Raw genomic sequence first — 27,741 nt, 5'->3', positions numbered from 1 at the left:
CCCGGGAAAGGGGAAAGCCAGAGGAGGAGGGGGTGGAGGGAGTTTCAGTTTGGGGCTGGCTGGGACATGGAGTGAAGGGCAGATGGGGTTGTCTGGCTCACAGCCCCCCAAAATGGACCCTGCTGAGGGGCCCTGTTCTCTGCACCTACAAGCTCTGTGTTAGACCATATTCCTGTCGTCTAATAAACCTTCTGTTTTACTGGCTGGCTGAGAGTCACGTCTGACTGCGGAGTTGGGGGGCAGGACCCTCTGGCTTCCCCAGGACCCCGCCTGGGTGGACTCGCTGTGGGAAGCGCACGGAGGGGCAGAGGAGGCTGAATGCTCCGAGGTCAGACCCAGGAAGGTGGAGCTGGGTGAGCTGTGTGTCCTGCAGACAGGCTGCTCCCAGAGAGGAGACTCCCCCAGAGACCTGCCTGGCTTCGTAGGGAGCAGTTCCAGAGCATCGCCCGGGGCCTCCGTGACAGTGTATTTACAGACAGTTTCCGTATCCCCCCAACTGTGTACTCAGCTCTCGCTCCAGCCAGTGTTTGCCAAAGCTGGGGCACGGCCCCGGGGCGAGAGCTCAGCGCTAGCTCAGGGGGGGCACAGACATTCCCGTCCATTGCTCTCCAGAATCTCAGCTTACATTTCAAAACCCTCCATCTGGAGCTGGTTTGGCTGCGTGAGGCTGATGACGAGGCACCTGCCGGAGTCTGCAAAGAGCCTGAGACAAGAGCTGGGGGGGGGGGGGAGGCTTGCCTTCCTCTGTGGCATGGGCGTGGTTTGCCTGCCGGGATCGTCCGGACATGTCTCCCCTGAGCAGTTCCTCCAGCTCTGGGGCAGCTGGTCTCTGCCTGCAGTATGCAACTCCAGTGCACTGAAAAGGTTTCATCTAACGAGAGACTCTGGGCTCAGTACGGGTGTAGCTGAAGGACCTGGGCTGTGCAGAGGCTCAGCTGAGATGCTCTAATGGGCCCCTAGGGGCTTAAACCCTGTGAGACTGTCCCGTTCCTTGCAGCAGGGGCTGAGTGAGATGACCAGATGGAGGAGGTATTTTTGAAAGGCAGCTGTGAGGAAGGGGTGGGGGGCAGCCAAAGGCCTATGCACTCTGGGAGGGAGACAGTTCAAACACCGAGGCCCTTGGCTATGAAAGAACTGGCTGTGGCCAGAGTAGTCTTGGCCAGCTGGACAGGGTTACACTTGGATCAGCGTCCCCTCATCCCTCATTAATGGACCAGTTTTCTCTGCAATGCACCATTCACCCCTCGCCCACCAGCAGGGAGGCAGTGGCGCTAAGGCAAATGAGCATGGCTTTATGGCGAATGGGGATGTTAAATCAACATGTCGTCGTTCTTTGACGAGATCACAAGACGGGCTGATAACGGTAACTGTGTTGACATAAATACTTAGATATGTTAGTTTTACTTAGACTTACTTAGTTTCTTTGGGGGCGAGGATGGTCTTGTTGGTCTATGTTTGTACAGCGCCTGACACAATGGGGTCCTGGTCCATGACTGGGGGATCCAAGGTGCTACTATACTGTAAACAGTAAATAATAATGTACTTGGATTTCTGTACGGCATCAGTGCTGCATAGGATGACCAGACAGCAAGTGTAAAAAATCGGGATGGGGTGGGGGGTAACAGTTGCCTACATAAGAAAAAGCCTCCAAAATTGGGGCTGTCCCTATAGAATTGGGACATCTGGTCCCCCTAATGCTGCACAATGTTCTGATCAAAAAGTAGCACAATGCCGAATCGTCATGGGACCTAATCAGTGAGGTGAAAACTGGCGAACTGCTAGAACGGTTAATGGGGAATCGTCACCCCAGAAGGTGTTTCTAGCGGGGATCTTCAGAGATCTGTTCTTGGGCCAGTGCAGTTCCATATCTTTATCAGTGATCTGCAAGGAAATATGCAGTCACTGCTGGTGACGTTTGCAGATGGCACAGACTGGTGGGGAGATAAATAATGGACCTGAATCCCCCCGCTGGGGTTCACTTCCACGAGCTCCGTCAAGGTGGGCTCCACGCCGGAGCCTTGTCTCCACTAGGATTTTGCATCCATTATCTCGGTGTAAAAAACACCTTTTCTGAAGTGAAGCCCTAATAGTCACAGCCTCTCTGTTTAGACCCAGCAGGGCCGGGGCTCTGCGCAGGGCCTTTATCGCCGGGATCACAAAGCTACTTTGCTCAGCACTCTGGGAGCTCTAGCCTGATGCATGACTGATTACCCGGCAGATAACTTATCTGGGGAGTTAACCTCCCCCACCACAGCAGCCTCTGGTTTCAGAACTGCGTCATTTCCATCCCGTCTCCCCAGTGGGGGCTGGGTGGCCAGCACCCATGGCCTGCTCTGCTTTGCTGTTCACTCCTTGGATCCTCCTGCCCTCAGAGAAGGGAGCCTCTCGCTCTTTGGGATTCAGTTCCAGTTCCCTGGCACGGTCACCACCACAGACATTTAGACCCAGTCCCACTCCTCCCCTCCCCGCCCCCTTTTAACTCCTCTGTCGTCTCTGCTGACCATCCCGCCGGATCGTGGTCCTGTGCCCAAGGCCACAGTCTCCTTCATTTATTAAACCTCCTTCCTCGTGTGGCTTGTTTCCCTGCTCTTTGCACGTGTGCCCAGCACGCGGACACCCCCCTCCAGCTCCATCTGCTTCGGCAGAACTCCATCTTCTGCCCTACCAGGTGCTGCAGCAGAGATGGGGGTGGTGACAGGGCTGGGGTAGCAGGGGGCTGCAGGTCGGAAGTGAGGGGCACTGGCATCGCTGGGGCGGGGGGCAGGTGTTAGGGGGCTTATTCCTTCACCCGCCTATTTCCCTAATCCTTCTTGCATGAATAGAGAGCAACAATACCCGAAGTCCAAAGGTGGACGAGCGAAGTCCAAAGGTGCAAACAATTCGATGTTTATTGGGGTGAACTTCCAGCAAGCATGATTCCAGTTTCTTTCCTCAGTGTCCCCCTTCCCAGCTCTGACACCACAGAGCCTTACCTGTGGCCTGTTGCCATTCCTGCCCTGAACCAAACATGATTCCAATTCCCCACCCCCATTCCCTGTTCCCATTCCCCCCCCCAACCTTCCTGATAAGAATACACCTACATTCTTAGAGTTTGGCCTTTACAGACAGGCCTGAATGTCTATATCCTAACAGCAGGGCTGGAGTAGCAGGGGGCTGCGGGTCGGGAGTGAGGGGCACCGCAGAGCTGGCGGGGGCAGGGCTGGGATAGCAGGGGGCTGCAGGTCAGGAGTGAGGGGCACCAGCGGAGCTGGGGGGAGGCCAGGGCTGGGCTGGCAGGGGGCTGTGGGTCGGGAGTGAGGGGCACCGGCGGAGCTGCGGGGGACCCAGGGTTGGGGTAGCAGGGGGCTGCGGGTCGGGAGTGAGGGGCACCGGCGGAGCTGTGGGGGGGCAGGGCTGGGCTGGAAGGGGGCTACGGTTCGGGAGTGAGGGGCACCGGCGGAGCTGTGGGGGGGCAGGGCTGGGCTGGCAGGGGGCTGTGGGTTGGGAGTGAGGGGCACCGGCAGAGCTGTGGGGGGAAGGGCTGGGCTAGCAGGGGGCTGCGGGTCATGAGTGAGGGGCACCGGCAGAGCTGTGGGGGGCAGGGCTGGGCTGGCAGGGGGCTACAGTTTGGGAGTGAGGGGCACCGGCAGGGCTGTGGGGGGAAGGGCTGGGCTAGCAGGGGGCTGTGGGTCGGGAGTGAGGGGCACCGGCGGAGCTGCGGGGGGCCCAGGGCTGGGCTAGCAGGGGGCTGCGGGTCGGGAGTGAGGGGCACCGGCGGAGCTGTGGGGGGAAGGGCTGGGCTGGCAGGGGGCTGTGGGTCAGGAGTGAGGCAGCGCTGGGGGTGGGGCTCAGGACCGGAATAGCAGGATGCAGGGGCGGTATTACCCCATTGAGGGCCCGGAGCAGGAATATCCCCCCTCCCCAACACACACGAATAAACTTGTTAACCAGTCCACATTCAGTGAAATGGGCAGCACTGGAAAGAAGTAACAATTAAACCTTCATTACAAGCCATGTCGCCAGCCCTTTTTCGCTGCAAAGTCGCCAGTCACGACATGGTACAACAGCTCCCTTTCTAAAGACGCGTTTCTCGACTTGGGGGTCGCGACCCTCAGGGAGGTCGCAGGACCACTTTGGGGGGGGTCTCAAGTGGGGGGCCTGCAATTGCCCAGGGCCCCGCTGCCGGGGCTGAAGCATGTAACGAGTAAAATACCAAACCAGGCAAGTGCTTATGAAAACAACAATAATGAAAAGCGAACGGAGGCCCCCTTGAGCTGCCAATCCCTTGGTCTCCTTATGCCCAGCGCGGGCCCTGGCGGGCTGGGGGGCAGGTCAGGAGTCGCACGAGTCCCTGGCCCAGCCGTGCCTCCTTCTCCCCTGCAGCCACCGAGAAGCGAAGCGCCGGAGAGGAATAGGGTGTGGGCGAGGGATGGCCCCTCCCAGGAAATCTGATTTTAAACTCTGCAGCGAAAGGTTTTGCTGTAGAGGCTGACGAGTCGTCCGGTGAGTAACTTCGCTCCTCCGCTGTCTGTTCCTGTTTGTCGCAGGCCTCGTTAGGCAGTAACGGAGCGTGAGGGGGTGGACCCCTCTCGCCCAGTGCTGTGTGCGGGGCAGGGGATCAGGGCTGGCTTATCCGGGCAGAGGCACGAGAAAGTGTTTCCTGGCAGCCTGGCTTGTTCGCTGAATCGCCGGGCAGACGCCTCTCCGGGGTGTGTCCCGTCCTGTCACTTACAGGGAGCTCAGCACTGGAGCCCGACTCCCCCAGGCCGGGCAGGATCAGGGCGAGCGTCCCCCGCTGGGCCTTGTCCCAGGCAGGAGGGACTCGAGTTGCCAGTGTGGGTTGGCCGTATTCCTGGAGATTTAATCCCATGACATAATCCTGGAGGGCTGGCGGAGACGGGAGGTCGGTCCCCGGACAGCTCTACCCTGTGCTGAGGCTGCCGACCAGGGGGGCACGCCCGGGTTTGGGGGCAGTTGGCCTGGCTTGCAATGAGGGCAGGCTCCACCACTATCGGGGGGCACTGCCAGGCGGGCGGCTCGGCCAGGGCTCTGGGGCTCGGCAGCCCCGTGGTCAGCAATGCAGCGCTTGGCACCGCGGGCCAGGCTGCACCGCCGCAGCAGATGAGCGGGGATTTCGTGGTGAGCCTGGCATCCGTGCCCTTCGGGTGGCTGCAGACAGCCACTGGCTCCCGGGCTGTGCAGCTCGGGGACGGGCATAAAGCCAAAGGCCCCGGGTTCGAGTCCAGCTCAGCAGGGAGCCAAAGCTTCTGTGCAATGGGCGGGCGGGGATCGGCTGGGCCCGGCAGAGGGCACCAGGAGGCAGGGGCGCTGGTGGGAGCGGGTGTGAGGAGCCGACTCTGGGGCTGGCAGCCGGCCCCTCTCGGCAGGATGGCAAACGGCTGGGAGATGAACAAGCCTTCGGAGCGGAGCTGGGCAGCGGCTGGGGCGGGCAGGGAGGCAGATGAGAAACGCGACACATGATTGACCGCAGTGGGCTGTGAAGTAACAGGGAGTGGGCGTGTGGAAGGATGTCAGAGCCCCCAGGGAATGACAACCAGCACGCCCGGCCCTGCCTCGCCAGAGCCAGGGCTGGGGGGGGCGGGGCTGCTTTCTCTGGGCCAGCGCCCACCCCGATGTGGGGGTCCCTGCACCCACACGCCCAGCCCCACCTCCTCCTTCCTCTGCCGGGCTGGGGATGACTCAGCAGCAGCCAAACCAGTTCTGATACCATCTCGGTGTGCAGGCCGGGAGGGGCCCGCAGCCCCCAGCCCCGCCACGGGGCAGGAGCCCTCACCCGCCGGCATGACCGGCACCTCCTGGCCAGGGAGCCAGGCTGTGCCCGGCCCTCTGTCCACCCAGCCCTAATGCTAACCAGCTCCTCTCTCTCCCCAGGGCCCTGACACCATGTACACGGCGATCCCCAAAAGGTACCGAGCCAGTTGCCCCGAGTGTCCCCAACCCCACCCCCTGGATTTACCCCCAACTCCTGCCCCACACCCTGGAGTTACCCTGATCCCCTTCCCCCGTATCCATCCCAATCTGGATTTACCCCCATCCTGCCCCTACCCCCCTAAGCCCCCCCTTCCGGATTCACCCCACCCCTTTTCGCTCCGGCAGCGGCTCCCCCTTCGATGCCTCGGTGAACCAGCCTGGCCTGCACATCTGGCGGGTGGAGAAGATGAAGCCGGTGCCGGTGCCGGCAGAGTCCAAGGGCGTCTTCTACTCGGGGGACTCCTACCTGGTCCTGCACAACGGGCCGGAGGAGCAAGCCAACCTGCACATCTGGATCGGTAAGGGCCGGCTCTCGGCATGGCGGCACGGGCCCCCGGCCAGCCCTGTGGGTGAGGCAGCCTGGAGGGGAGAAGCGGGGTGCTGGGGCCATGGCCCAGCCAAGGGTGCCAGGGCCCGGAGCTGCCCTTCTGCGCTGGCAAGGGAGTGAGTGCCCAGCCAGGGCCAAGCGAGGGGCCCTGTGCTCGGGCTCTGGTCCCTGCCCTTGCTGCACTCCCTGGCGTGGCAGTGCCAGCCCCCCTGCCCCCCCCAGGGGCTCCCGTTATGGGGTGAGGGGACTTCAGGCTCCTCGGGCTCCCTGCTGAGCACATCAGCCCAGGCCACCTGGCCACCCTGGAGGGCTCCCAGCCCACGGCGCAGCCAGCCCTGGTGCCAAGGGGCACCGGCAGGGCTGCCAATGTTCTAATCGCAGAAAACCGAACGCCCCGGCCCCACCCCGAGGCCCCGCCCCTTCTGAGGCTCCACCCCCCTCCCTCCGTCCCCCCTCCCTCTGTCGCTCGCTCTCACCCACCCTCACTCGCTCCCTCATTTTCACCAGGCTGGGGCAGGGGGTTGGGGTGCACGAGGGGGTGCGGGGTGAAAACTCTGGGAGGGAGTTTGGGTGCTGGAGGGGACTCCAGGCTGGGCAGGGGGTTGGGGTGCGGGAGGAGGTTCGGGATGCAGGCTCCAGGCGGTGCTGACCTCAGGTGGCTCCCGGGAATCAGCAACATGTCGCTCTGGCTCCTAGGTGGAGGGGCGGCCAGGGGGCTCTGCATGCTACCCCCAGCCCTGCAGCTTCCTTTGGCCGCAGTTCCCGGCCAGTGGGAGCTGTGGAGCTGGTGCTCGGGGCAGGGACAGTGCACGGAGCCCCCCTGGCCGCCCCTCCGCCTAGGAGCCAAGGGACATGTCACTGCTTCCCAGGAGCTGCGTGGAGCCAGGCAGGGAGCCTGCCAGCCCCTCGCCAACCAGACTTTTAACAGCCCAGTCGGCAGTGCTGACTGGAGCCGCCAGGGTCCCTTTTCAACGGGGTGTTCTGGTCGAAAACTGGACCCCTGGCAACCCTCAGTGCCGTGCCCGGGGCCCCTGCCAGCCGGGTGGCAGCTCAGCTGTTGCTCTTCCTCCCGCACCGCGCCCAGGCCAGAGCTCCACGCGGGATGAGCAGGGGGCCTGCGCCGTGCTCTCCACCCACCTCAACACCCTGCTGGGCGAGCGGCCCATCCAGCACCGCGAGGTGCAGGGCAACGAGTCCGATGTCTTCATGGAGTACTTCCCCCACGGCATCAAGTACCAGGTACTGGGGAGGGGCCCGCCCCATGTCTCCAACTGCCCCCCAACCCTGGCCTGCCCCATCTGACCCCCCCAACCCCAACCTGCCCCATCTGACCCCTCACCATCACCCCAGGCCTGCCCTACTTCCCCACCTTGACCCCTCAACCTGCTCTGCCAGGGGTCAGCCCCTGCCTCCCCTCCTCACCCCCGAATCTGGCCTGCTCCATCTGCCCCCCACCTCCCCAGCTAGTCCATGTGCTCCCCGCCCGGCTGGTGCTCAGGGCCCCTCTCTGTCTCTGCCCCTCAGGAGGGCGGGGTGGAGTCCGCCTTTCACAAAACCCAGTCCAGCCGGAGCTCCGGGCCCATCCGCAAACTCTACCAAGTGAAGGGCAAGAAAAACATCCGGGCCACCGAGCGGGAGCTGAGCTGGGCCAGCTACAACACCGGGGACTGCTTCATCCTAGACCTGGACGACGTAAGACCACGCCGGGGGCAGGGGCCTGGGCAGACACAGGCCTGGCTGTGAATGGAGGCATATGTCTGTATTCACAGCCGGGTGTATTGGCCAGGGCGGGTGGTGGGTGCATTAGCACCCGGGGGTGGAGGGGGTTCAGCCAGGGTGGGTGGTGGGTGCATTAGCACCCAGGGGTGGGGGGGGGATCAGCCAGGGCAAGTAGCAAGTGCGTTAGCACCCAGGGGTGGAAGGGGATCGGCCAGGGTGAGTGGAGGGTGCATTAGCACCTGGGGGTGGAGGGGGGGGGTCAGCCAGCGTGGGTGGTGGGTGCATTAGCACCCGGGGGTGGAGAGGAATCGGCCAGGGTGGGTGGCGGGTGCATTAGCACCTGGGGGTGGAGGGGAATTGGTTAGGGTGGGTGGCAGGTGCATTAGCACCCAGGGGTGGAGGGGGGGATCAGCCAGGGCGAGTAGCAAGTGCGTTAGCACCCAGGGGTGGAAGGGGATCAGCCAGGGCGAGTGGAGGGTGCATTAGCACCTGGAGGTGGAGGGGGGGGGTCAGCCAGCGTGGGTGGTGGGTGCATTAGCACCCGGGGGTGGAGAGGAATCGGCCAGGGTGGGTGGCGGGTGCATTAGCACCTGGGGGTGGAGGGGAATTGGTTAGGGTGGGTGGCAGGTGCATTAGCACCCAGGGGTGGAGGGGGGGATCAGCCAGGGCGAGTAGCAAGTGCGTTAGCACCCAGGGGTGGAAGGGGATCAGCCAGGGCGAGTGGAGGGTGCATTAGCACCTGGAGGTGGAAGGGGGGTCAGCCAGGGTGGGTGGTGGGTGCATTAGCACGCAGGGGTGGAGGGGGATCAGCCAGGGTGAGTGGAGGGTGCATTGGCACCTGGAGGTGGAAGGGGGGTCAGCCAGGGTGGGTGGTGGGTGCATTAGCACCCAGGGGTGGAGGGGGATCAGCCAGGGTGAGTGGAGGGTGCATTGGCACCTGGGGGTGGTGGTGGGGGTCAGCCAGGGTGGGTGGTGGGTGCATTAGCACCCAGGGGTGGAGGGGGATCGGCCAGGGTGAGTGGAGGGTGCATTAGCACCTGGAGGTGGAGGGAATCAGCCAGGGCGCGTAGCGGGTGCATTAGCCCCAGGACTGGCTGGTGTGGGGGGCTGGGTGCGCATGGGGCAGGCGGGCAGAGGCGCTGGCAGGTGACGGCATTGGCACTGCGAGGTGGGTAGGCAGGGAGGTTTGCAGGCGGGGGGTGAGGTAGGTAGGCCGGGGTGCTGGCGGCAGGTGGATTTCCAGGCGTGCCCCTCTCTCCTGTCAGACGATCTACACGTGGTGCGGTGAGACATCCAACATCCTGGAGCGCAACAAGGCCCGGGACCTGGCGCTGGCCATCCGGGACAGCGAGCGGCAGGGCAAGGCCCGGGTGGAGATCGTGTCCGACGGGGAGGAGCCGCCCGAGATGATCCAGGTCTGGCCGTGAAGGGCTGGAAGCGGGACTGTTGTTGCTCTGGTCCTGCCAGGGCAGATCCAGGGAGGGCTCGGATTGGGGAGAGGGCAGGGGATGAAGCTGGGGTTTGGGGGGCAGGTCACCGGGTGAAGCCCAGCTTGGGGGCAGAGGGAGTGGGCTGGAGACATGTGGTGGCAGCCAAGGATTTCCCTACACCCCCACTATGGGGTGTTTACCCCCCCGGAATTTCCCTAACACCCCCCCCCCAGTTTTGTGAACTAGTTACATGCAGTGTTGCCAATTTAGTGATTGTCTGGAAATGTGAATTGAAATTGAAACATTAATACACACTTTAAAAGCATATCCAGTGTATGATAAAAGACGTATATCTGAAAAAGTATCATAGATTAGAAAAGTAGGAACATCGACGAGCTTCCTTGTACTGCTGTTGTTTTTATGACCATGTCAGGGCCTTCATAATTGCACTGTACATAATTGCAGGGCCCACCTAATAATTTCAAATGATGATTTGTGAGCAAAGTCGAAATGAGCTCTCCCTGACAGCTCGTGATGGGCTGGGGGTCAAGGCTTCAGGACCGGATTGTATTTACAGTCACACCTCATCTACCTAGGTATCCAGCAAACAGAGCTGTGTTGCCCAAGTGATAGATTTTGGCTGGGGTTGGGTTACAAATCACTTGAACGTGGGGGGGAGATGAAATGTTGTTGTTCTTATTGTCTGAGTAAAGTAGAACCGTACTTGGCCTGTGCTGACTGAGGGCATCGAGAGAGAGAGGGTGGGGGCAGGTATTTTGCTGGATGGTCTGTCTGAGTCACAAGTACGATTTGACCTGCCCCCCTCCACTGTTTAAAGACAGAGCTGAGTAGGCTCCATAGAGAGTCTTTTGTTCTGTTAAGCGACCACTGCAGCTGAAATCACTGAGAATCAGGTCGAAGTGCTCAGACCGGCTGTGGGACAGTGTTTCTGTGGCAGAGACGGCCCAGTCTGCACTCGCAGCGAGGTCCCCCCACTGAGAGCTCGGCTGAAATCACGGGGAGCCGGTGGAACCTCAAGAGACCAACTCGCAGAGGTCACAGTGGCAGGTGGCAGCCGAAGGTGACGGCGCAGGGCCATTGGCAACAGAGCGATGGAGTGAACGGTGGCACAACGAACAACGGTGGCCAGAGCGAGCAGTGAGCAGCTGGAGGAACGAGCAAGGTGCCTTCTTGCCCCGCACCTGGGAGGTGAACTCGTGTGAAAGCAGCTCTGAACTCTGACTCTCCACTGGGTCTCCACCAAGGACAACACCGGTGAGTGTTAATGAGGCTGTTAAGAAAGCTGGAGACACAACACAGTTCATGCAGACAAACACGGCTGCAGCATCCTACTGTCTATTAAGCAAGAGATACCACACACTGCAAACTGGAGTGACAATGTTAAGTGCATTGTCACTTTTTCATCCTGCAGTTGAACCCTAGGTCCAAACGAGACCAGCAAATGCTCACTGTCTTTCTGCAAGAAACTCAACGGACTGGCTGGAAGCATGCGGTGCAACAGTGAAAGACTCAGCAGTTGAAAAAGTGAAGAACTCTCTCACCACATTCAAAAAAATTGCATACCTGGCTGATGAATGCACCGATGCAAATGGGCATCAAGTATTAAGTCATTGTGTACGTTATCTTGAGGTCAGGGGTAGGCCAGTAGATGCATTTCTAGATGTTCAAGTGATAGAAGACAGATTGGCTGCATCTGTGACAACCCACATCTTAGAAGAGTTAAATGCTTGTCAACTGGACCCCAAACAGATGGCTGGCTGTGCATTTGATGGAGCTGCAAACGTCTCTGGAAGACATGGTGGAGCACAAGCTTTGCTCAGAGAAAAGCGTAACCCTAGTCTCTCCTATACACACTGCAGAGGCCATCTACGCCAACTAGTGCTAGGACGAGCTGCAGACTCTACAAAAGACATTTAAAAAGCTATACATTTAATGTCTTCATTATGTTCTTTTTTCAGCAAGAGTCCAAAAAGACTGAATATCTTGGAAAATATAGAAGATACACTGGGACTGAAGTTCAAATTAGTCCAACCTGGGAAAACCCGCTGGCTTTCTCATGAGCGATCCTTGGCTGTTGTCTTAAAATTACTCCAGCCATTATTACTGGCTTTGGAAAGTATCTACCAAGATGGGACGGATCTAAGTAGTGAGGCTGGCGGATTACTTTTGCTACTAAATTCACAGAAGACTATCGCCATTCTCTCTCTTGTAAGTCTACTGTTGAAACCACTTGGGTCATTAAACAATGCCATCCAGGCATCTGCTACAGCAGTCGTAGATCTTTGTCCAGCAAGAGAAGCTACATTTGGATCAACCAGAGAGCTACCCATTGGAAAAGTCCTGGAAGAAGCAAAGACTTCAGTCCGGAAGTTGAGTAATGAAGGCATTTATACTGAATCCTTAAGTGAAGAGGACAAGAAGTGTTTGTTAAGACAACTGAAAAAGTACACAGACTTGATTCTTAAAAATCGACAACAGCGACTTCGAGATTCTACTCACCCTCTCCGTAGCTTTTACAGATCCCTGTCTTATAAAACACGGACAGTTGAGTGGAGTGAGGCTCTACCAGCCATGGGGCTGCCGTGTGCTCAGGGCAGAACAGAGAATTCGAACACACAGTGGAATATCACACACGAAGATTTGACTTCAACTTCTTTTCTACCATCACAAGTGGCTCGACCCGATCGTTGTGCTCCGTTTCCTGGGCTGAGAGAAGCAGGAATTCATCTCTTGCTCCTGCCAGTCACAACAGCGACAGTTGAGCGTCCTGTTTCATCATCGACTAGAATTTTGTGCTCTGAAAGACGTCGCCTTCTGCCTGATCCTGGGAATGAACTAACGAGCGTATCAGTGAAAGGACTGGAAGTACCCGACACATGAGAAGCCACCAGAGATGGACGCAGTGCATTCAAGAAGTTCATTAACAGAGTTGTGCAAAATTATAACAAGAAACCAAGAAGGATGTAGACGTCGTGCTTCATCAGAGGCTTGAGTAGCCAGCTTTTATTTGATTTTTAAATCATCACACAAATTAAATGGTCATGAAACATTTTTCAGTTTTTACTGTGGTGCCACACAGCCCACCTTCACCCTCACGGTCTCATCGGCCCTGACCCCCACCCTGTGCATTTGTACACCCCCCCCATTTCAATTCCTGGGAAAAACACTGGGGCAGCGCTGGCTCTGACAGATTTCTCCTTTCCCTAGGTGCTGGGTCCCAAGCCCGCTCTGAGGCAGGGCAGCCCCGAGGAGGACGTCACGGCGGATCAGAAGAATGCAGGGGCGGCTGCTCTCTATAAGGCAAGGGCTCCCCACCCCATCTCCGGAGCTCCTGCCCCACCATGGGCAGAGCACCCCACCACGGCCTGGGCGCAGCGGGGCGCTGGGGAGCAGGGCTGGGGCTGAAGTTGGGGGGGGGGCTGGGGCTGCAGGCTGGGGAGCAGGGCTGGGGCTGCAGGCTGGCGGGGTTGTGGGGCAGGCTGGGGAACAGGGCTGAGTGCTGGGTGAGGGGCTGGGCTCCCCGGGGTGGGTTCGGCAGCGTAGGGGGAAAGGCGCTGAAGGGATCCGCCTCTCCTTGTCCCCGGCAGGTGTCGGACGCGACGGGGAAGATGAATCTAACCAAGATGTCCGGGAGCAGCCCCTTCAGCCAGGGCCTGCTCTGCACCGACGACTGCTTCGTCCTGGACAACGGCCAGTGCGGCAAGATCTACGTGTGGAAAGGTACCGGGCATGGCCGGCCCGCCAGGGGCCAGCTGGCTCTGCAGGGGGGCAGAGACACACGGCCCAGGGCCCGGGCGGTACCAGCAAGCCTCCTGTGGGGGGTGCCCCCAGCCCCACCTCCCCTCTGATTCACCCCACCCCCCTTCCCACCTGCCATGCCCCCAGCCCCATCTTTCCTCCGATTCGCGCCACCCTCCACTCCCACCCCCCTAACCCCCAGCCCCACCTCCCCTCCCGTTCACCCCAGCCCCACTCCCACCCCCTAGCCCGCAGGCCCACCTCCCCTCCCGTTCACCCCACCCCCCTTCCCCGTTGCAGGACACCCCTGTACCAAGCAGCTTTCAGGGCACACCCAGCTGGCTTTAATGCACTGTGGCAGCTGGCACCAGGCAGGGGAGCTCCCAGCTGCCTGCAGGGCAGAGCACGGGTGCCACTGCGTCAACTTACCCAGCCGTCCCGGCCCACCCGCAGGGAGCCAGGTGGCCGAACCCCTCACGAGTCAGTTTCTTGCGGGTTCCCCTGTCTCTAGGAAGACTTGGGCCGGGATTTCCCTGCCACTCGCCCTTCCTGTCCTGCCCATTAGCTGCCCACTGAGCCCTCGCCCAGAGCCAGCGTAGCCCCTCTGCCACCTTCCCCTCAGAGGTGTAGCCCGCGCCCACCGCCAACAGCCCAGGCTTTCAAAAGCCTCCTTGGGGTCCCATCTGGAGCTGCCTTTCAAGGGGTCTGGGTTTCCAGTCAGCCTAAACATGTGGAGCGGGTATGGAGCCACGTGTAGCTGCCCCCGCCCCCCACTAGCCTAGATCCCCAAGGGATTTAGGCACCTATCTCACTGAAGTCAATGGGAGTTAGGCGCTGGGATGCCGTTCAGGATCTGGGCCTAGCTGCTCTGGAAAACGGCGGCCGTTCTCGCGATTCAGCCATGGCACCGGCCCATCGGGAGGGTCACTGTCTCGGGCATCACTGCGTAGCTTTCGGCTCTCGGCGGGCGCTCCCGGCATAGGGCCATGGGGCAGCCCGGCGCCCGACAGTCAGCGCTGCGGGAACGGCCACACAAGGGCATTTCCCGCTCTCTCTGTGCCCCGAGCTCTGCCCCCGTGGCTGGCGGGGCTGATCCCCCTGCTGGCCAGAGCTCACAGCCCGGCGCGGGGGCCACAGATGGAGGCACCGCGGCTGCGTTCTCACTGCCCGGCCACCCTGCCCCCTTCCTCTGCCCTCTGCCTGCATGGGCGTTTCCCTCCGCCCACTTGGGCTTCCTGCTTCGGCTGAGCAGCCCAGCTGCGGTTTGAGCCCCTCGGCTGAGTCCCCAGCAAGGGAGCCAGGGTGATCTGCACACAGGGACCCTGCCGGCCCTGCTCCCTCCCCCAGGAGCTCCTTCCCAGCTGGCCTGTTCTTCTCCATCCCAAGCCCTTCCGGCTCCCTGCCGTCTGCGTCTGCCCCACGGTCAGTCTGCCCAGGGTTAGCACCGGACCCTGGGCACCTCCCCCAGTGCCAGGGGTGCTCAGCGGAGCATGCAGCCCTGTCCCCCCAGACTTGTCCCCTCTGTGCGGGGGATCGGCTGCCCTGACCCTTCCCTGCCTCCCTCCCAGGTCGCAAAGCCAACCAGCAGGAACGGGAGGCAGCCCTGAAAGTGGCTGAGGATTTTATCTCCCATATGAAGTACTCCCCGAAGACTCAGGTGAGTGAGCGCTGGGCCCCGGCGGGCTCCTGGGGGGCGGGAGGGAAATGGGGAGGTGATGGGGGGCTCCCTGCCAGTAGGGTGACCAGACAGCAAGTGTGAAAAATCAGGACAGAGTGTGTGTGTGTGTGTGGGGGGGGGGGAATAGGTGCCTATATCAGAAAAAGCCCTGAATATCGGGACTGTCCCTATAAAATCAGGGCACCTTTGGGCCAGGCTCTCCACCCCGGCCTGGCTTCCCCCCACAGAGAGCACAGAGGTGGTGCCCAGGACCCTTCACCCCAAGGCAGATCTCTCCTCCTATGCATGGGGGGGTCTCTGGGACTCCACCGTGCCCCCCACCTCATGCTAGGAGCACAGGGCTCGCCCTGCCTCACCGGCATCCATCCCTCTGTCTGCTGCAGGTGGAGATCCTGCCCCAGGGCCGTGAGAGTCCCCTCTTCAAGCAGTTCTTCGCAAGCTGGAAGTGAACCCGGAGCCTGCCCCAAGGCCGCCCGGCGCTGCTTCATCTACGGGCCTGCCCTCCGCTCTGTAGCCACCAGGCATCTCATTAAAGGACCCGCACGGGCCCCTTCTGCCTCCTCTCGCCTCCTTCCCTTGAGCGGGGCGGCCGTGGGGGGGTGGCGAGAGATTTGGAAAGGCAACGACCAGAACGGGGCACGGTGCCATTTCCCCCCTCAGCCCCGGCAGCTCCTGGCCGCAGGGAGCGTGCGCACCAGTCCAGGCCTGAGAGACGACAGCCGCCCATGGGGAGGGACATGGAGAACAAGGGGTCCCCAAGCGAGGGATCGGAGGGCGTCTCCCAGGCACTGATGCAGAAGGAGCTCCGGAGCGAATGTAGCATCTCCCGGCTGGGAAGAGGCTGAGCGGGGTTTGGCCGCCACATGCCGGAGAGATCCTGCGAGGGGAGGACTGCGGGAGGCCACGGCCGCTCAGCAGATGCGGGCTAAGGCAGAGGGGCCGGAGAGAGGGGCCGGGCACTGGGGAGCTCATGGGGAAGGCGGGGCAGGGTTTAGCAGAGTCCAGCGACATTCGGTTGCTGTGGGTGCCTGTGGGAGGCTGCCCGGGGCTGGAGCCGGCAACCGGAGGCCATAGGGCTCTCTGCTCTAGACCTGCCCCTTGCAGCCTGGGGGCCTGTCTCTGAACTCTCTCTGATGCTTCAAAGGGGGCGGGGGGCTTGCTATGGGGCCAGGGACCCCGGCCGGAGATGGCCCCCAAGCCATTGGCATGGTTCTAACAGGAGTGCTGGCTCTCGGCTGCTCCCGCTCTGGGCCTCATGCTCCTGTGCCCGGCCTCGCCTCTGCCCCCAGGCCGGAGGGCAGCCCCGGGGACATGGGCGGGGGTGCGAACGCACTGGCCCAGCAGGGCTCGGGCTGGGCAAGAGAAGCACTGAGCAGATACAGGCTCTGCCCTAGTAGGGTGCAGTCCCCGGGGCCCCTTCGACCCTGCCACCCCACGGGAGGGCCAGAGGGAGGAAGTCCCCTCTGGGCAGGAGGGTGAAGGGCCGGGTCCCATCCCGGGGCAGGCGGTAGCGGCTGCTCAGGGCTCCTGGGTCATTTGGGCACATTGGGGCTGTTTGCACAGCGCCACAGGGGGGCCAGCGGCTTCACGGGACTCGGAGAAGGAACCAGAGGAAGTGGGAGGGGAGGGCGGAGGGGGCTAGCAGTGCTCGTGGGGCAGGGACTTTCTCTTGCTGCCGGGGACACACAGCCCCTGGGCGCCGGGCACCACCACCAGAGCACAGAGGCCGGCTGGGAGCTGGCAGGGCTTGGGGCAGGCCCAGGCCCCCAGGCACCTGGTGTATAATTTAGCTTCCTGCTCTGCAAGCTAAGCTGGAGTGGAGCATCCACCCCCGCCCCCCGTGTCAGTGCCAAGGGCACCTAAGGCAAGATGGGGCGTGGAGGGGGGGAGCTGGGGCAATGGGAGCTTGGGGGGGGTCAGGGAGATGGAGACACGGAAGTTGAGGGGACAGAGAGCTGGGGTAATGGAGGGTGAAGTCAGGGCGATGGAGAGCTGGTGCCCCGTGGCAGGAGCTGGCATCATCGTCAGTGGATCACGGAGGGCCCATCACTCGGCCCCGCTTCACTGGGTCCAGCTGACAGGCCCTGGCCGAGGTGCTGAGGCCAGGCCCTGGCTGGCGCGGGCCCAGCTGGGCCATCTGGGCGCCCGCCCGCCCAGCCATGGGGGGCTGAAGGCCGTCGGGGGAGAGGGACAAGCACTTTCCCAGAGCGAATGGAGGTGGCCTGTGCTCCCACCCCGGCTCTACCCCTGCGGGCGGTTAGCGGGTCGCTCACCCGGGGACCCGTCCCATGCCACTGCCCGCAGACAGAGCGCCGCGGGCCGCCCCTGGGCACGCCCTGACTCGTGGGTATTCGCGCTGCCCAGGCCTCGGACCCCTGCAGATCCCCTGCACCGGAACCCGGCCTGCAGCGCCGACCTTCGGGGGCGCGCCCCCCGCCCCCAGGGTTCCCCAGCAGCGCCCTGGCTTGGCCTGCTGCCTCCAGGGTTAGTCCGCAGGCCGGGGGCGGCCCCGGCTGCCAGCCTAGCCGAGGCCCCGCAGCAGCAGCAGGGCGGCCAGCGGCCAGGCGAGCGCGGCCCGGGGGGCCGAGCTGGGGCACACGCAGCGCTCCACCTCCAGCGGGGGGCCCCGCCAGTCCGGCTGCAGCTTGGCTCCCGTGGGGGGGCCGGTGGGGGCGCTCAGCGGCGGGGAGAGCTCCCCGGTGCAGCCCAGCCAGTCCCTGGCAATGGAGCGAGGGTAGCCCTTCTCCAGCTTGAGACCGTGCCACTCCAGCTTCCAGTACTGCCTGCCCTTGAAGGCGTAGACCTCTCCTGCGGGGAGACAGGCGTCACGAGCGCGTCAGGGCTCTGCGAACCGCTAAAGGGTGGGGGCGAGGGGCTGAGGGACAGGGCAGGGCACAAGGGGTCCCTTGTAACACGCAGGGACTGGGGGCTGGAGACACAGAGCAGGGAGTCTCTATAGGGCCCAGGGGTGTATCCTTTACCCGGGGGCGGGGGGGAGTGACAGGTTGGGGAGTCTCCATGGGACACAGGGGGGGTCCCCTTTAACACGCAGGAACTGAGGGGCTGAATCACCACGAGGCAGGGGGCAGGAGCAAGGGGGGCGACTCACCATCACTCCCACTCAGCATGTTGTCCACAGGGGTGGGGAGCTGCCCCCCGAGCACGGTGTGGGTGGGTGACCCCTCGTCCATGCGCCCCAGGGCCTCGTCGTAGGACCACTGCAGCCCACCCTTGAAGAAGTAGGTTTTCCGGTTGTGCGGCCGCGAGAAGGCGGCATCCACTCCCCCCTGGGGCAGGCCGAAGTCCGTGACGGGGCGCGGGTACCCCTCCTCCACGCCGTTGTCCCTAAACACCCAGTAGAGGGGCCCTGGGGGAGAGGGGGGGCGGTGAGCGAACGCCAGGCAGCCTGGTGCTGAAGGGAGCAGATGGGGCACAGGAGACAGCTTTGGGACCGGCCCCATTCCCTTGCCGAGGCCTCTCCGCTCAGCTCCGACCCCCAGGAGATGATGAGATGCAGGGGGATAGTTTGTGATTGTCCTGCAGCCCCACCCAAGGGTGCCTGGTGTGGGCTGCTGGGGGGTGGCTGGGCAGAACGAGGGTGCGTTCCACCCCCAGGGCGCAGGACGGCTCCTCGCCATGCCCCGGCTGGCCCTGCGGTGCCCATCACTTTGCTGCCCCGTGCCCCCCGCTCTCACCGCTGAAGAAGAGGATCCGATGGTCCGTGTGCCTCTCGTAAACGGCGTCCACTTTGCCCAGGCTGCGGGGCAGGCCTCGCCAGAAAGCCGCGCTCAGGGCGGGGCGCAGGGAGGTGAGGTGTCGCTCGTGGGTCAGACGCCAGAAGTACTGACCTGGCTCGGAGTGGGGGGGAGACAGGAGGTTAGCGGCTGCCCCCTGTGCCCAGCGGCATCAGGCCAGGGAGAGCGGATGCCACAGCCGGAGCCCCCATTCACGGAAAGCCCCTGGCAGTGCAGCGCTGAGGGGCCCAGGGGAGAGATGGGCCCCGCGCTGGGCATGGTTTGGCCTGGCATGGCCAGCACCCAGAGGTGAAGCTGGTGCAGCCCCTCGCGCCCGGGTGTTGCATGGGGGCAGCTGCAGGGCTGCTGGGGTGGCTCTGAGCAGAGCCCCTCGGCCAGGGGCAGACTCAGCTCCCCTGCCCCTCGGGAAAAGCCTCTCCCAAGCCAGGGGCACGAGGAGGAGGGGCTGCCCCCTGGAGCGGAGGGACAAGGGACCTTTTCCTGCCTGCTGGGAGCTGGGGAAGGCCCGGGGCACGGAGGCGGCCCAGGGCTGCCAGGCGGATGGGGCTATTGGCACAGCAGCCAGGCCGGGGGCCCCATGGGGCGAGGGCTGGGGGCCCCCGAGAGAACAGGGAGGGAAGGGGCAGCTGGGGCAGGGAGGAGGCGGGTCTGGCAGCACGGGCGGGTGAGGGGAGGAGGGCAGGGGCACAAGGGAACCCCCACACTGTCTCTCCCCTCGCTAGCCGGGATGCCCTCCCCACAGCACCCCATCCACATCCCACCCCCGGCAGCGCCACCCCCCTGGCATGGGAGCATGCTCCCTGCCGGAGGTCGTGCCCCTACAGGCCTGACCCACGGCTTTCCCCTGGGGAGCTGCCCCCCGCCACAGGGCGAAGAGGCAGCTGGTCCCACCGGCGCCGGGGTCACCCCACTACACCATAATACCAGCGTCCCCGTGTGACGATGTGACGCAGCAGGGAGGGGGGAGTGTTGACCTGGGAATGTGCCCTGGGGACGGGAGACCTGAGAGCCTGTCACCTGAGCCAGGAGGGGGAGGGGGAGGTAACACCTCTGCCCAGGAATGTGGACGGAGGCTGCAGCAGGGAACCTGCTCGGTGGGTTTAGTTTCAGTTTGGGGCTGGGTGGAGGAACACAGGGAACCCCAGGGCTGGGGTCTAAGCTCCCTGCTCCCCCAGAAGGACTTCACTGAGGGGTCCTGGGTGTCCCCACAAGCTCTGTTTTGGACCGTGTTCCTGTTGTCCAATAAACCTTCGGTTTTACTGGCTGGCTGAGAGTCTCAGTGAATCCCAGGAAGAGGGGTGCAGGGCCTGGACTCCCCCACACTCCGTGACACCCCGTCCCCCCGCGTGTGGGGCAGAGGGAGCTGGCTGGTCTCCCCACGGAGTTCAGTGGGCCGACCCCCCACGCGCAGGGACAGACCTTTGAAAAAGAAGGTTTCCCCGCGGATCTGGGCGACGGCGTCGATGGTGGAGGAGCAGCGATCCGGGAACTCCTTCTCCGACCTGCCACGGCAGCGGGGAGAGCGTCAGCGGCAGGCGGTCGGCTCCCCTCCGGCCCTCCCACGGGGCCCACGAACCTCTGCCCGCAGGCAGAGCCACGGAAATACCCCCAGCCTGGCAGAGAGGCTGGGGCTGAGGCTGTACCTGCGTCCGGTCGCCCCATGGGGCCCCGCATGTGCTCTGCACCTCGCTAGCCCCACTCCCACCTGACAGCCCAACTGCAAACCCCACGGGGGCCTAGGTTTGCCAGACGGGGTCAGATCCAAGGTCCATCTAGCCCTGTGTCCTGAGGTGTAGGAATCCCGCAGTCGCAGGTGGGGACAATCTGTCCCCTACTTTAGGTCTCCAGTCGTTAGAGATGGGCAGGTTTATGAGGCCTTCCAAAAAATGTTATAATCCTTAACTGTGATAACTCTGGAGAGTCCAGTTTATCCACAGAAATACCCAGTCCCTGCTGAATTCCGGCGGAGTTCTTGGCCTCACTGACATCTTGTGGCAAGGAGTTCCACGGGCTCGTCATGCTGTGTGAAAGAGTTTTCCTCACCCCTCTCTGAACCCCTCTGAGATGGGTGCCCAGGTCTCTTTCCCGAGTGGATGCTGCTAACACAGGACCCTGCTAGGTGTCTGCGGCACGTGTTGTCACCGACTTTCATTTGCCAGCATGCTACTCATTCATCTGGCTCTAGATTCGCCCAGGGGCCGCTCAGCACACAGGCCTAGAACCAGGGGTTCCCCGGTTCTGAATGAACTGGATACCCCATGGAACCCGCCGGGGACAGCGGGAGCTGCTAGCTGACCCCTGGGATCCCAGCCGGGCCAGGCCCACACCCACGTGAGGGGGCAGTGATGCTCCGTGGGTCTGAGTGCAGGGTGGGGAGGGAAAAGGGATGGTCTCGGCTCACCTCAAGGCAGGGAAGTCGTGGGGCAGGGACGGCGGGTCCGGGAGCAGCGACGATGCCTCCGGCTTCTCTGTGGAATGCAGGACAGGGCTTCCTGGATGCGGGGTGAGAGCACGTGGCCATCAGCCTCCCCACAGCCCAGCCGCCGCATCCTGCACCGAGCTAGTTCTCAGCCCCACACAACGAGCTGTGGGTCAGTGCAGCCTCGCCGGGCAGCAGCCTCTCCGAGCCCCACCCCGACAGCTGCTTTATCCACACTGCTTGCTCTCCTGGGAGATGGCAGTGCACCCCAAAAACGAGCTCTGAGTTCAGCTCATCCAGCGCTGGCTGGCTGACACTGAGCACTGGCTCGCTCGGTGCATGGGACACAGACCTGCCGGATCGGCCACCCCACCGGTGCTAGTCCCCTTTCAGAGGCCTGTTTGGAACAGCTGGGAACAAAATCCAGGCTTCTGGCTTGGAGACCATCCTGGAGACGCAGCCTGGCATTAGGGCCGCGCAGAGAGGGCTCCCACCCCAGTCCTGCCCCGCCGGGCCATACCGTAGAGCCTCTGGATGTCCGCACGGTCATCGGCCTGCAGCTGGTACTGCAGCGGGTCCCCCACCGGGCCCTGGTAATACGGGCGCATGATGGAGCGCGTGGAGGGCGAGTGCGCCAGGCCCAGGCTGTGACCGAACTCGTGCACGGCCACAGCAAAGAGATCCGTCCCGTAGTCATCTGCAAGGGGGACGGGGGGGGGGGGGGAGGAGAGTGAGGAGCCTGGCACTAATGCGGGGGAGAGGTGGGCAGGCCCTGCCCAGACGGGGCGCCCCCTCCCTGTCCCGGGGCCCACCTGGCGAGCGGAAGGTCCAGTCCTCGTCGCTGTCGAAGTGCACGTGGCCGGCGCGCTGCGGGTCCCCGGGGAAGAAGGCGTGGGCCACCATGCCCCCCGGCCCATCGAAGGGGTAGCCGTCCTGGTGGTCCAGGTGCAGGAACTCCACCGAGACGTCGGCGCCGGATCCACCCACCTCGTGGAAGGTGAGCGGGGCGGCCTCGCTCCACACCTTCAGCGCGTAGTGCGTGAGCGCGCGGATGGTCTCCCGGCTGAGCCGCGCCTCCCGCGGGTACGTCTTCACCCTGCCAGGCGGAGCGCCAAGAGAGGGGCCCACGGGGACCGGGGCCAGCCCCACGGTCAGGAAATGGGCACCCCCCCAAGCTCCGCCAGTGGCCCTCACTCCCGACCCGCATCCCCTGCCAGCCCAGTCCTCGGCTCCCACCCCCCTGCATCTCCGCCGGTGTCCCATTGCTCAGGCGTGGGGCGAAAGTGCAGCCCAGCAGGTGCCTCTGCTTCCTGCAGCAACAATCCACGTGAGCGAGGTGGCGAGAGCGAGGGGGGCGCTGTCACGGGGGGGGCTGCACCAGGGTGAACCCGAAGCAGCCTGTGCACCGGGGGTGAGCTAGCGGCTCTGAGACCGGCAGTTTTGCACCCCCTAATATGGGCGAAGGCCCTGGTGTCACTGTCTCCATTTTCCTGGGTCCATTCGGGTCTCTGGCATTTAACAGGGAAAGCCCAGGGCCTTGTGGGGAAACCAGCGTGGATTCTTGCGGATCAAAGCCCTTGGTTTTCCACTCAGCGCGTCCACGGGCACTGCTGGGCAGGCCTATCTGCACGTCTCCGTGCGATACTGTGCTGGTTGTCATCTCCTGCCTGCGTGTCTAACCTCTCCGAGACCCTTTGCGTCGGCTCCCGGCTCCCCCAGCTGACGCCAACCCCCAGCTCCCACTTCAGCATCACCTGACCCCCCTGTGCCAGGCGCTGCACAAACACAGAACTAAAAGCCAAGGCAGCCCCTGCACCAAAGAGCTGACGGTCTCTGTACCTGCCAGATGATGTTCCTGCCCCTTTCAGAGGACTCGGCCCCCAGGTTTGCTTTGTTCCAGCCGGCGTGTACCCCCCCCCACCTTCCCGTTCCCAACTTCCCCCACACTAATTGCTAACGAATGCAGCGGATTGATTAGCCAATTTCCTTTAACTCCCAAGAACACCACTCAGCCCGGTTGATTTATACACATTTTGTCCATGCCCCTTTCCCCATTCTCTAGCTACTGCTATTTGGAGATCTGTTACTTCCTACCTGTCCACTTTTCCTCTGGCTGTGGGGTGTCTGAGGGTGGGTCTTTTGTTAAGGGCAGGTTTAAAAACCCCGTTCAGTAGCTCAGCCTTTTGGAGCCCTTGTTAATTTCATTACCGGAGTGCGAGAGTTTGGACAGCGCCGGATTAGGGCTAGGAGAGCCGGAGGGGTTTATTTAGCCAATCCCTGATTAACACACTTTGCTGAGCGTGTCTCTGAGCAGCCTGGCCGAGTTACACCCCACGAGACACAGTGGCACTGGAAAGCCCTGGGTGCCTAGCCATGAGGTTTGCTCCAAGGTGCTCTGACGGGTCTGTGTTGGCCTCACGTCCCAGGCCAGCTGGGGAGCAGGGATCTGATGGCCACCAGGGCAGGTCGGTACCTACTTCCAGGAGATGTTCCTCTTGGTCCAAGCCAGGCCTGCGCTCCGCCTGCCCCGACTTTTCCTCCTCTTCCGCCACTGCCTCCCGTTCTTCCTCTCGAAAAGCTTTCCCGGGAGCACGTCGGGCAGCGAGCAGCGCGGCGTCCGGATCAGGGCCAGCGTGGCATCGTCTGGGCAAGGCAGCGGGAAACACAGGCATGTCACCGGCCGGCAGGTCAGAGCGCCGCCGGGACGCAGCAGTGCACAGACCTGTCAGTTCTCAGCTGGGGGCGAAGCGAGCCCTGCAGGCAGACTGCCTCTTGGAGAACAGCCTTAGAGGAGAGCCCACTCTGCACCCGCCTGGGCCCCCAGTGCCCCTGAAGGATCGCCCTGTAGCTATGGCAGAGCCCTGGGCTGGCGTGAAGGGGGGCACTGGCTGGCTCACGAGCTAGATCACAGGGGTCCTGGTGAGCCTGCTGCTTTCCCTCAACCTCCAGGCAGGGGACCCAGCAATGAATCCTATCCAGGGGGCCCATGGGCAGCGTCTGGGCCAACAGGGCAGCGTGGCAGGGGAGGGTTAAAGGAGCCAGAGTCTCCCAGCTGAGAGCTGGATCCCAGACCAGACAGACAGAATTTGGAGGTTCCCTTAACAGAGCAGGGCGGGTAGCCGCTGGGGGCAAGGATGGGCTGATGCAGAGGGGTTGCCAGGCAGACGGGAGCAGGTTGGCAGATGCAGGCGAGGCTGGTGGAGACCAGAAGATGGATATGAGAGAACCAGGAGGGGAGCCTGTAGAGGGAAAATGGGGGTCCAGGTGCTGCAGGCGGGGGCCAAGGCAGGGTGTAGTGGGGGTGATGGTTGGGCTGGGGCTGCAGGCTGGCCTGGAGCACTGCAGGTTGTCACAGGTGATGGGCGTCTGCGGGGCTGCAGGCGGGGACAGGGATGGGGGCTGCAGGCGGGGACGATGGAGGGGCTGGGGGCTGCAGGCGGGGACGATAGAGGGGCTGGGGGCAGGGACGATGGAGGGGCTGCAGGCAGGGACAGGGATGGGGGCTGCAGGCAGGGGACGATGGAGGGGATGGGGGCTGCAGGCGGGGACAGGGATGGGGGCTGCAGGGGGGACGATGGAGGGGCTGGGGGCTGCAGTGGGGGACGATGGAGGGGGCTGCAGTGGGGGACGATGGAGGGGCTGGGGGCTGCAGGCGGGGACGATGAGGGGGCTGGGGGCTGCAGGCGGGGACAGGGATGGGGGCTACAGGCGGGGACGATGGAGGGCCTGGGGGCTGCAGGCGGGGACAGGGATGGGGGCTGCAGGTGGGGACAATGAAGGGGCTGGGAGCTGCAGGCGGGGACAGGGATGGGGGCTGCAGGCGGGGACGATGGAGGGGCTGGGGGCTGCAGTGGGGGACGATGGAGGGGCTGGGGGCTGCAGGCGGGGACAATGAAGGGGCTGGGAGCTGCAGGCGGGGACAGGGATGGGGGCTGCAGGCGGGGACGATGGAGGGGCTCTGGGGGCTGCAGGCGGGGACAGGGATGGGGGCTGCAGGGGGGGACGATGGAGGGGCTCTGGGGGCTGCAGGCAGGTGCAGGCTCTGCATACCTGGGATCCCAGTCTCGGAGACCCCGGCAAAACGCTGCATCACGCGGATGGCGCTGGTCACGGCTTCCCAAGTCTGGAGCTGGCCGGTGACGGGATCGGCGGGGGGGAGGTAGCCGTACTGCGTCAGCCAGGCCTGGCAAGGGGCACACACACAGACGGGAGAGTGACATCGTCGCAAGCACCCGGCCTGCTCGGCTTCTCGGCGCCACTGGCCCTGGGGCCCCGCCTGAGACGCAGACCGGCCCAGCTGGGCACCCCAGAAACTTCTCCCCTCAGTGACTAACTCCCCGGGGAGAGCAAAGGCCCCACCCCTTTCCCGGCCCGGGTTCGAACCTTGACTCGAGACAGCAATGCCCATTTGTCCGCACATCGCGTCCACACCAAAGTGGCGTGCCCAGGGCTGGGACAACAGGGGGCTGCGGGTCGGGACTGAGGGGCACCAGCAGAGCTGTGGGGGCAGGGTGGGAGTGCTGCGAGAGATCCTGGCCCCCACACCCCTTCCCCCCCCAGCCGCTCGGGTAGCTGGAGGTTGGGGAAGGAAGCAGAGGCCCAGTGAACGTTGTCAAGAGGACAGATCAGGGGCCCCCCTCCCAGCCCCGTACGCATGGCTGTGTGGGACTCACCACAACCTCCCCGCTCTCATCCACCGGGGTGGGCACAGGACGGGCACTGGCGGGCAGTGCTAGCCCCAGGAGCAGCAGTACCACCAGTGCCAAGACGGGGGGCGCCGTCGTCTCTCGCCTGAGCTCCGGGCGGCGCTGCGGCTCCATGGGGTGTTTGCCGGGCAGAGGCACTTCTCCAGCCTCCACGCGCCTCCCGCACCGGGCCTGGTTTGCACGGCAGACGGCCCTGATCCGCAACGGGGGGCCCTCGAAGCTCCCAATCTCGGCAGCTTTATCTGCCAAGCCTGCAGCGAGCGCCGCCTCTGGGCCGGGGAGCTGGAATCCCTGCTGCCTGGAGCCTCCGCGTGGGCACCGGGATCCGGGACACCGACATCTCTGCAGCTACAGCCTGGCCTCCTGCGTCGGAGATGGCACAGAGAGACCCAGCTGGGAGCCCTGCTCGGCCGGGGAGCTTCCAGGGACCACTCCTGAGCTCCAGTGACGTGACACTGAGCGGGCAGCAAAGCCAGCCCCGGGGATCGCAGGGGTCGGGACCTGCTCCGCCTGGGATTTGCCCAGACCTGACTAGCCCGTGGAAGCAGCCGGGCACTGGGACCCCAAACCGAGAGCGCCCCCAGGCAGCCAGGCACCGCGACAGCGAGCGGTGCCAGCAGCAGCCCGGCGGGGAGCTAGCGAGCTGGCACAGGTAGAATCGCCAGTCCGGGGCCAGGCTGTACATCGACAGCCAGGCCTGGGAGATGCCAGGTACGTGACACCGGCCCACCGGGGCAGCTGCCCCTGCAGCAGGGCGCTGGAGGCTCCCCAGCCCAGCACACAGGACACCCCGCGTCCAGCGTCCCCAGCTTGGTGCGGGGGGGGGGGGGGAGAACAGGGTGTAACTAGCTGAGGTGCCACATTACATGAGGGGCCCGCCCTGCTGCCACCCGCCTCTGCAAACCCCAGGACACTGTCCCTGAGCTGGGGACACCCCTGTCCAAGGCTGCTCCCCGCTCCAAGGCTGGGAGACCTCCACAACTGGCCTTGCTTCCTGCCCCCTTTTGACAGGAAAGAACCCCCAAGCTTGGAATTGGGCAGGAAGCTGGCTTGTCATCCCGGGACAGCCCCATTTCCTGCATCCCGCCCCCCAGGCCTGCGTACCCGGCTCCTGCCATGCCTCACCACCCCACGCTGCAGTGTGGGCCGAGGGATGTGCCGGGCATCCCAGACGCAGCGGGGCTGGGCTGTGTTGGTCCAGGAATGGGAGCTGGTCCCCCACACCCAGGGAGCACTCTGCCCTCTGAGTTGGCGCTGACCACACTGCCACAGTGCTGGGCTAGGGGGCACGGGTGACTCATTAGGAACAATCCATAGCGGGGGGGCTCTCCCCTCTGAGTCAGCGCTGGCCCCGGGGCCCCCACACCGTGATGGGGGCGGTGCTGCCCTGTGGGTGGTGAGGAAGGCCCTTCAGCCTGGTAGTAGGGGCAGGGGGGGCTGGAACAATTTGTAGAGTGGGGACGCTGAGAGCCATTGAACCAAATTGTAAACTCTGTATACGATGAAAACCACTTCAAGCCAGGGGGCGTGGCTGCACCCCCAGTTCCAGCACCCCCAGTTCCTGGTGCTGCAGGCAGACCCAGCTTCCAAAACTGAAGTCCTGAACCCCCCTGAAAAGGGTGGTGAGGCTCCACCCCAGACACAGCTGCATTTAAGGAACAAAGGACGTGTGGGTGTGTGGTCATTACCTAACAATGCGGGTCTCCGGCTGGGGGCTTGCGGCTAGTGGGGATGGCTTTACTCTTAGTTACTACATCTCGAGACAGACTGTCCTGTTGTAGGCCGGACTGAGCGAAGGGCTGTGCCAGGCGCTGTACAGACATGCAGCGAGAGATAGGGAGCAGCCTATGGAGGGAGGGTCGTAGGCGGGGCGCAGGGGGTATCGCTCTGGCGGGGCGGGGAGGGGGTTGGAGGGTGGCTGGGCATGCGGCCTCGCCCCGCTGCCCTCCCCTCTCTCACTCACCTGGTCCCGAGGCT

The 27,741-nt window shown here is 63.4% G+C and overlaps 2 protein-coding genes across 2 annotated transcripts; one reads left to right on the top strand and one right to left on the bottom strand.

The window, feature by feature from the left end:
• Nucleotides 1-4,378: 4,378 nt before the first annotated feature.
• CAPG (capping actin protein, gelsolin like) lies at nucleotides 4,379-15,434 on the top strand. The gene is made up of 10 exons (XM_074939959.1): nucleotides 4,379-4,482; nucleotides 5,872-5,906; nucleotides 6,097-6,269; nucleotides 7,383-7,537; nucleotides 7,823-7,990; nucleotides 9,283-9,432; nucleotides 12,676-12,768; nucleotides 13,056-13,188; nucleotides 14,775-14,863; nucleotides 15,268-15,434. Exons 2-10 carry the CDS (start codon nucleotides 5,884-5,886, stop codon nucleotides 15,331-15,333), a joined length of 1,050 nt encoding a protein of 349 aa, XP_074796060.1. The 5' UTR covers nucleotides 4,379-4,482; nucleotides 5,872-5,883; the 3' UTR covers nucleotides 15,334-15,434.
• A 1,971-nt stretch (nucleotides 15,435-17,405) lies between these two features.
• On the bottom strand, nucleotides 17,406-26,099 carry LOC141978160 (matrix metalloproteinase-17-like). Its single transcript, XM_074940039.1, has 10 exons — nucleotides 25,732-26,099; nucleotides 25,109-25,241; nucleotides 23,536-23,701; nucleotides 21,871-22,154; nucleotides 21,579-21,755; nucleotides 21,041-21,131; nucleotides 20,059-20,141; nucleotides 18,580-18,732; nucleotides 17,994-18,251; nucleotides 17,406-17,692 (listed from the first exon to the last, which is right to left on the bottom strand). Exons 1-10 carry the CDS (start codon nucleotides 25,876-25,878, stop codon nucleotides 17,406-17,408), a joined length of 1,779 nt encoding a protein of 592 aa, XP_074796140.1. The 5' UTR covers nucleotides 25,879-26,099.
• Between the last annotated feature and the right edge of the window lie 1,642 nt (nucleotides 26,100-27,741).

Source organism: Natator depressus, chromosome 26, assembly GCF_965152275.1.
Source record: "Natator depressus isolate rNatDep1 chromosome 26, rNatDep2.hap1, whole genome shotgun sequence".
NCBI lineage: Eukaryota > Metazoa > Chordata > Testudines > Cheloniidae > Natator > Natator depressus.
This window is presented reverse-complemented; position numbering and strand designations above follow the sequence as displayed.

Excerpts from the sequence above, each read along its gene's own strand:
- CAPG (XM_074939959.1), top strand. The coding sequence starts at position 5,884 with ATGTACACGGCGATCCCCAAAAG. Across the intron at positions 7,991-9,282 it reads TCATCCTAGACCTGGACGAC|ACGATCTACACGTGGTGCGG; the intron begins GTAAGACCACGC and ends CTCTCCTGTCAG. Across the intron at positions 9,433-12,675 it reads AGCCGCCCGAGATGATCCAG|GTGCTGGGTCCCAAGCCCGC; the intron begins GTCTGGCCGTGA and ends TCCTTTCCCTAG.
- LOC141978160 (XM_074940039.1), bottom strand. The coding sequence starts at position 25,878 with ATGGAGCCGCAGCGCCGCCCGGAGCTCAGGCGAGAGACGACGGCGCCC. Across the intron at positions 25,242-25,731 it reads ATGAGAGCGGGGAGGTTGTG|GCCTGGCTGACGCAGTACGG; the intron begins GTGAGTCCCACA and ends GCCCCTTGCCAG. Across the intron at positions 18,733-20,058 it reads GGAAACCTTCTTTTTCAAAG|GTCAGTACTTCTGGCGTCTG; the intron begins GTCTGTCCCTGC and ends ACTCCGAGCCAG.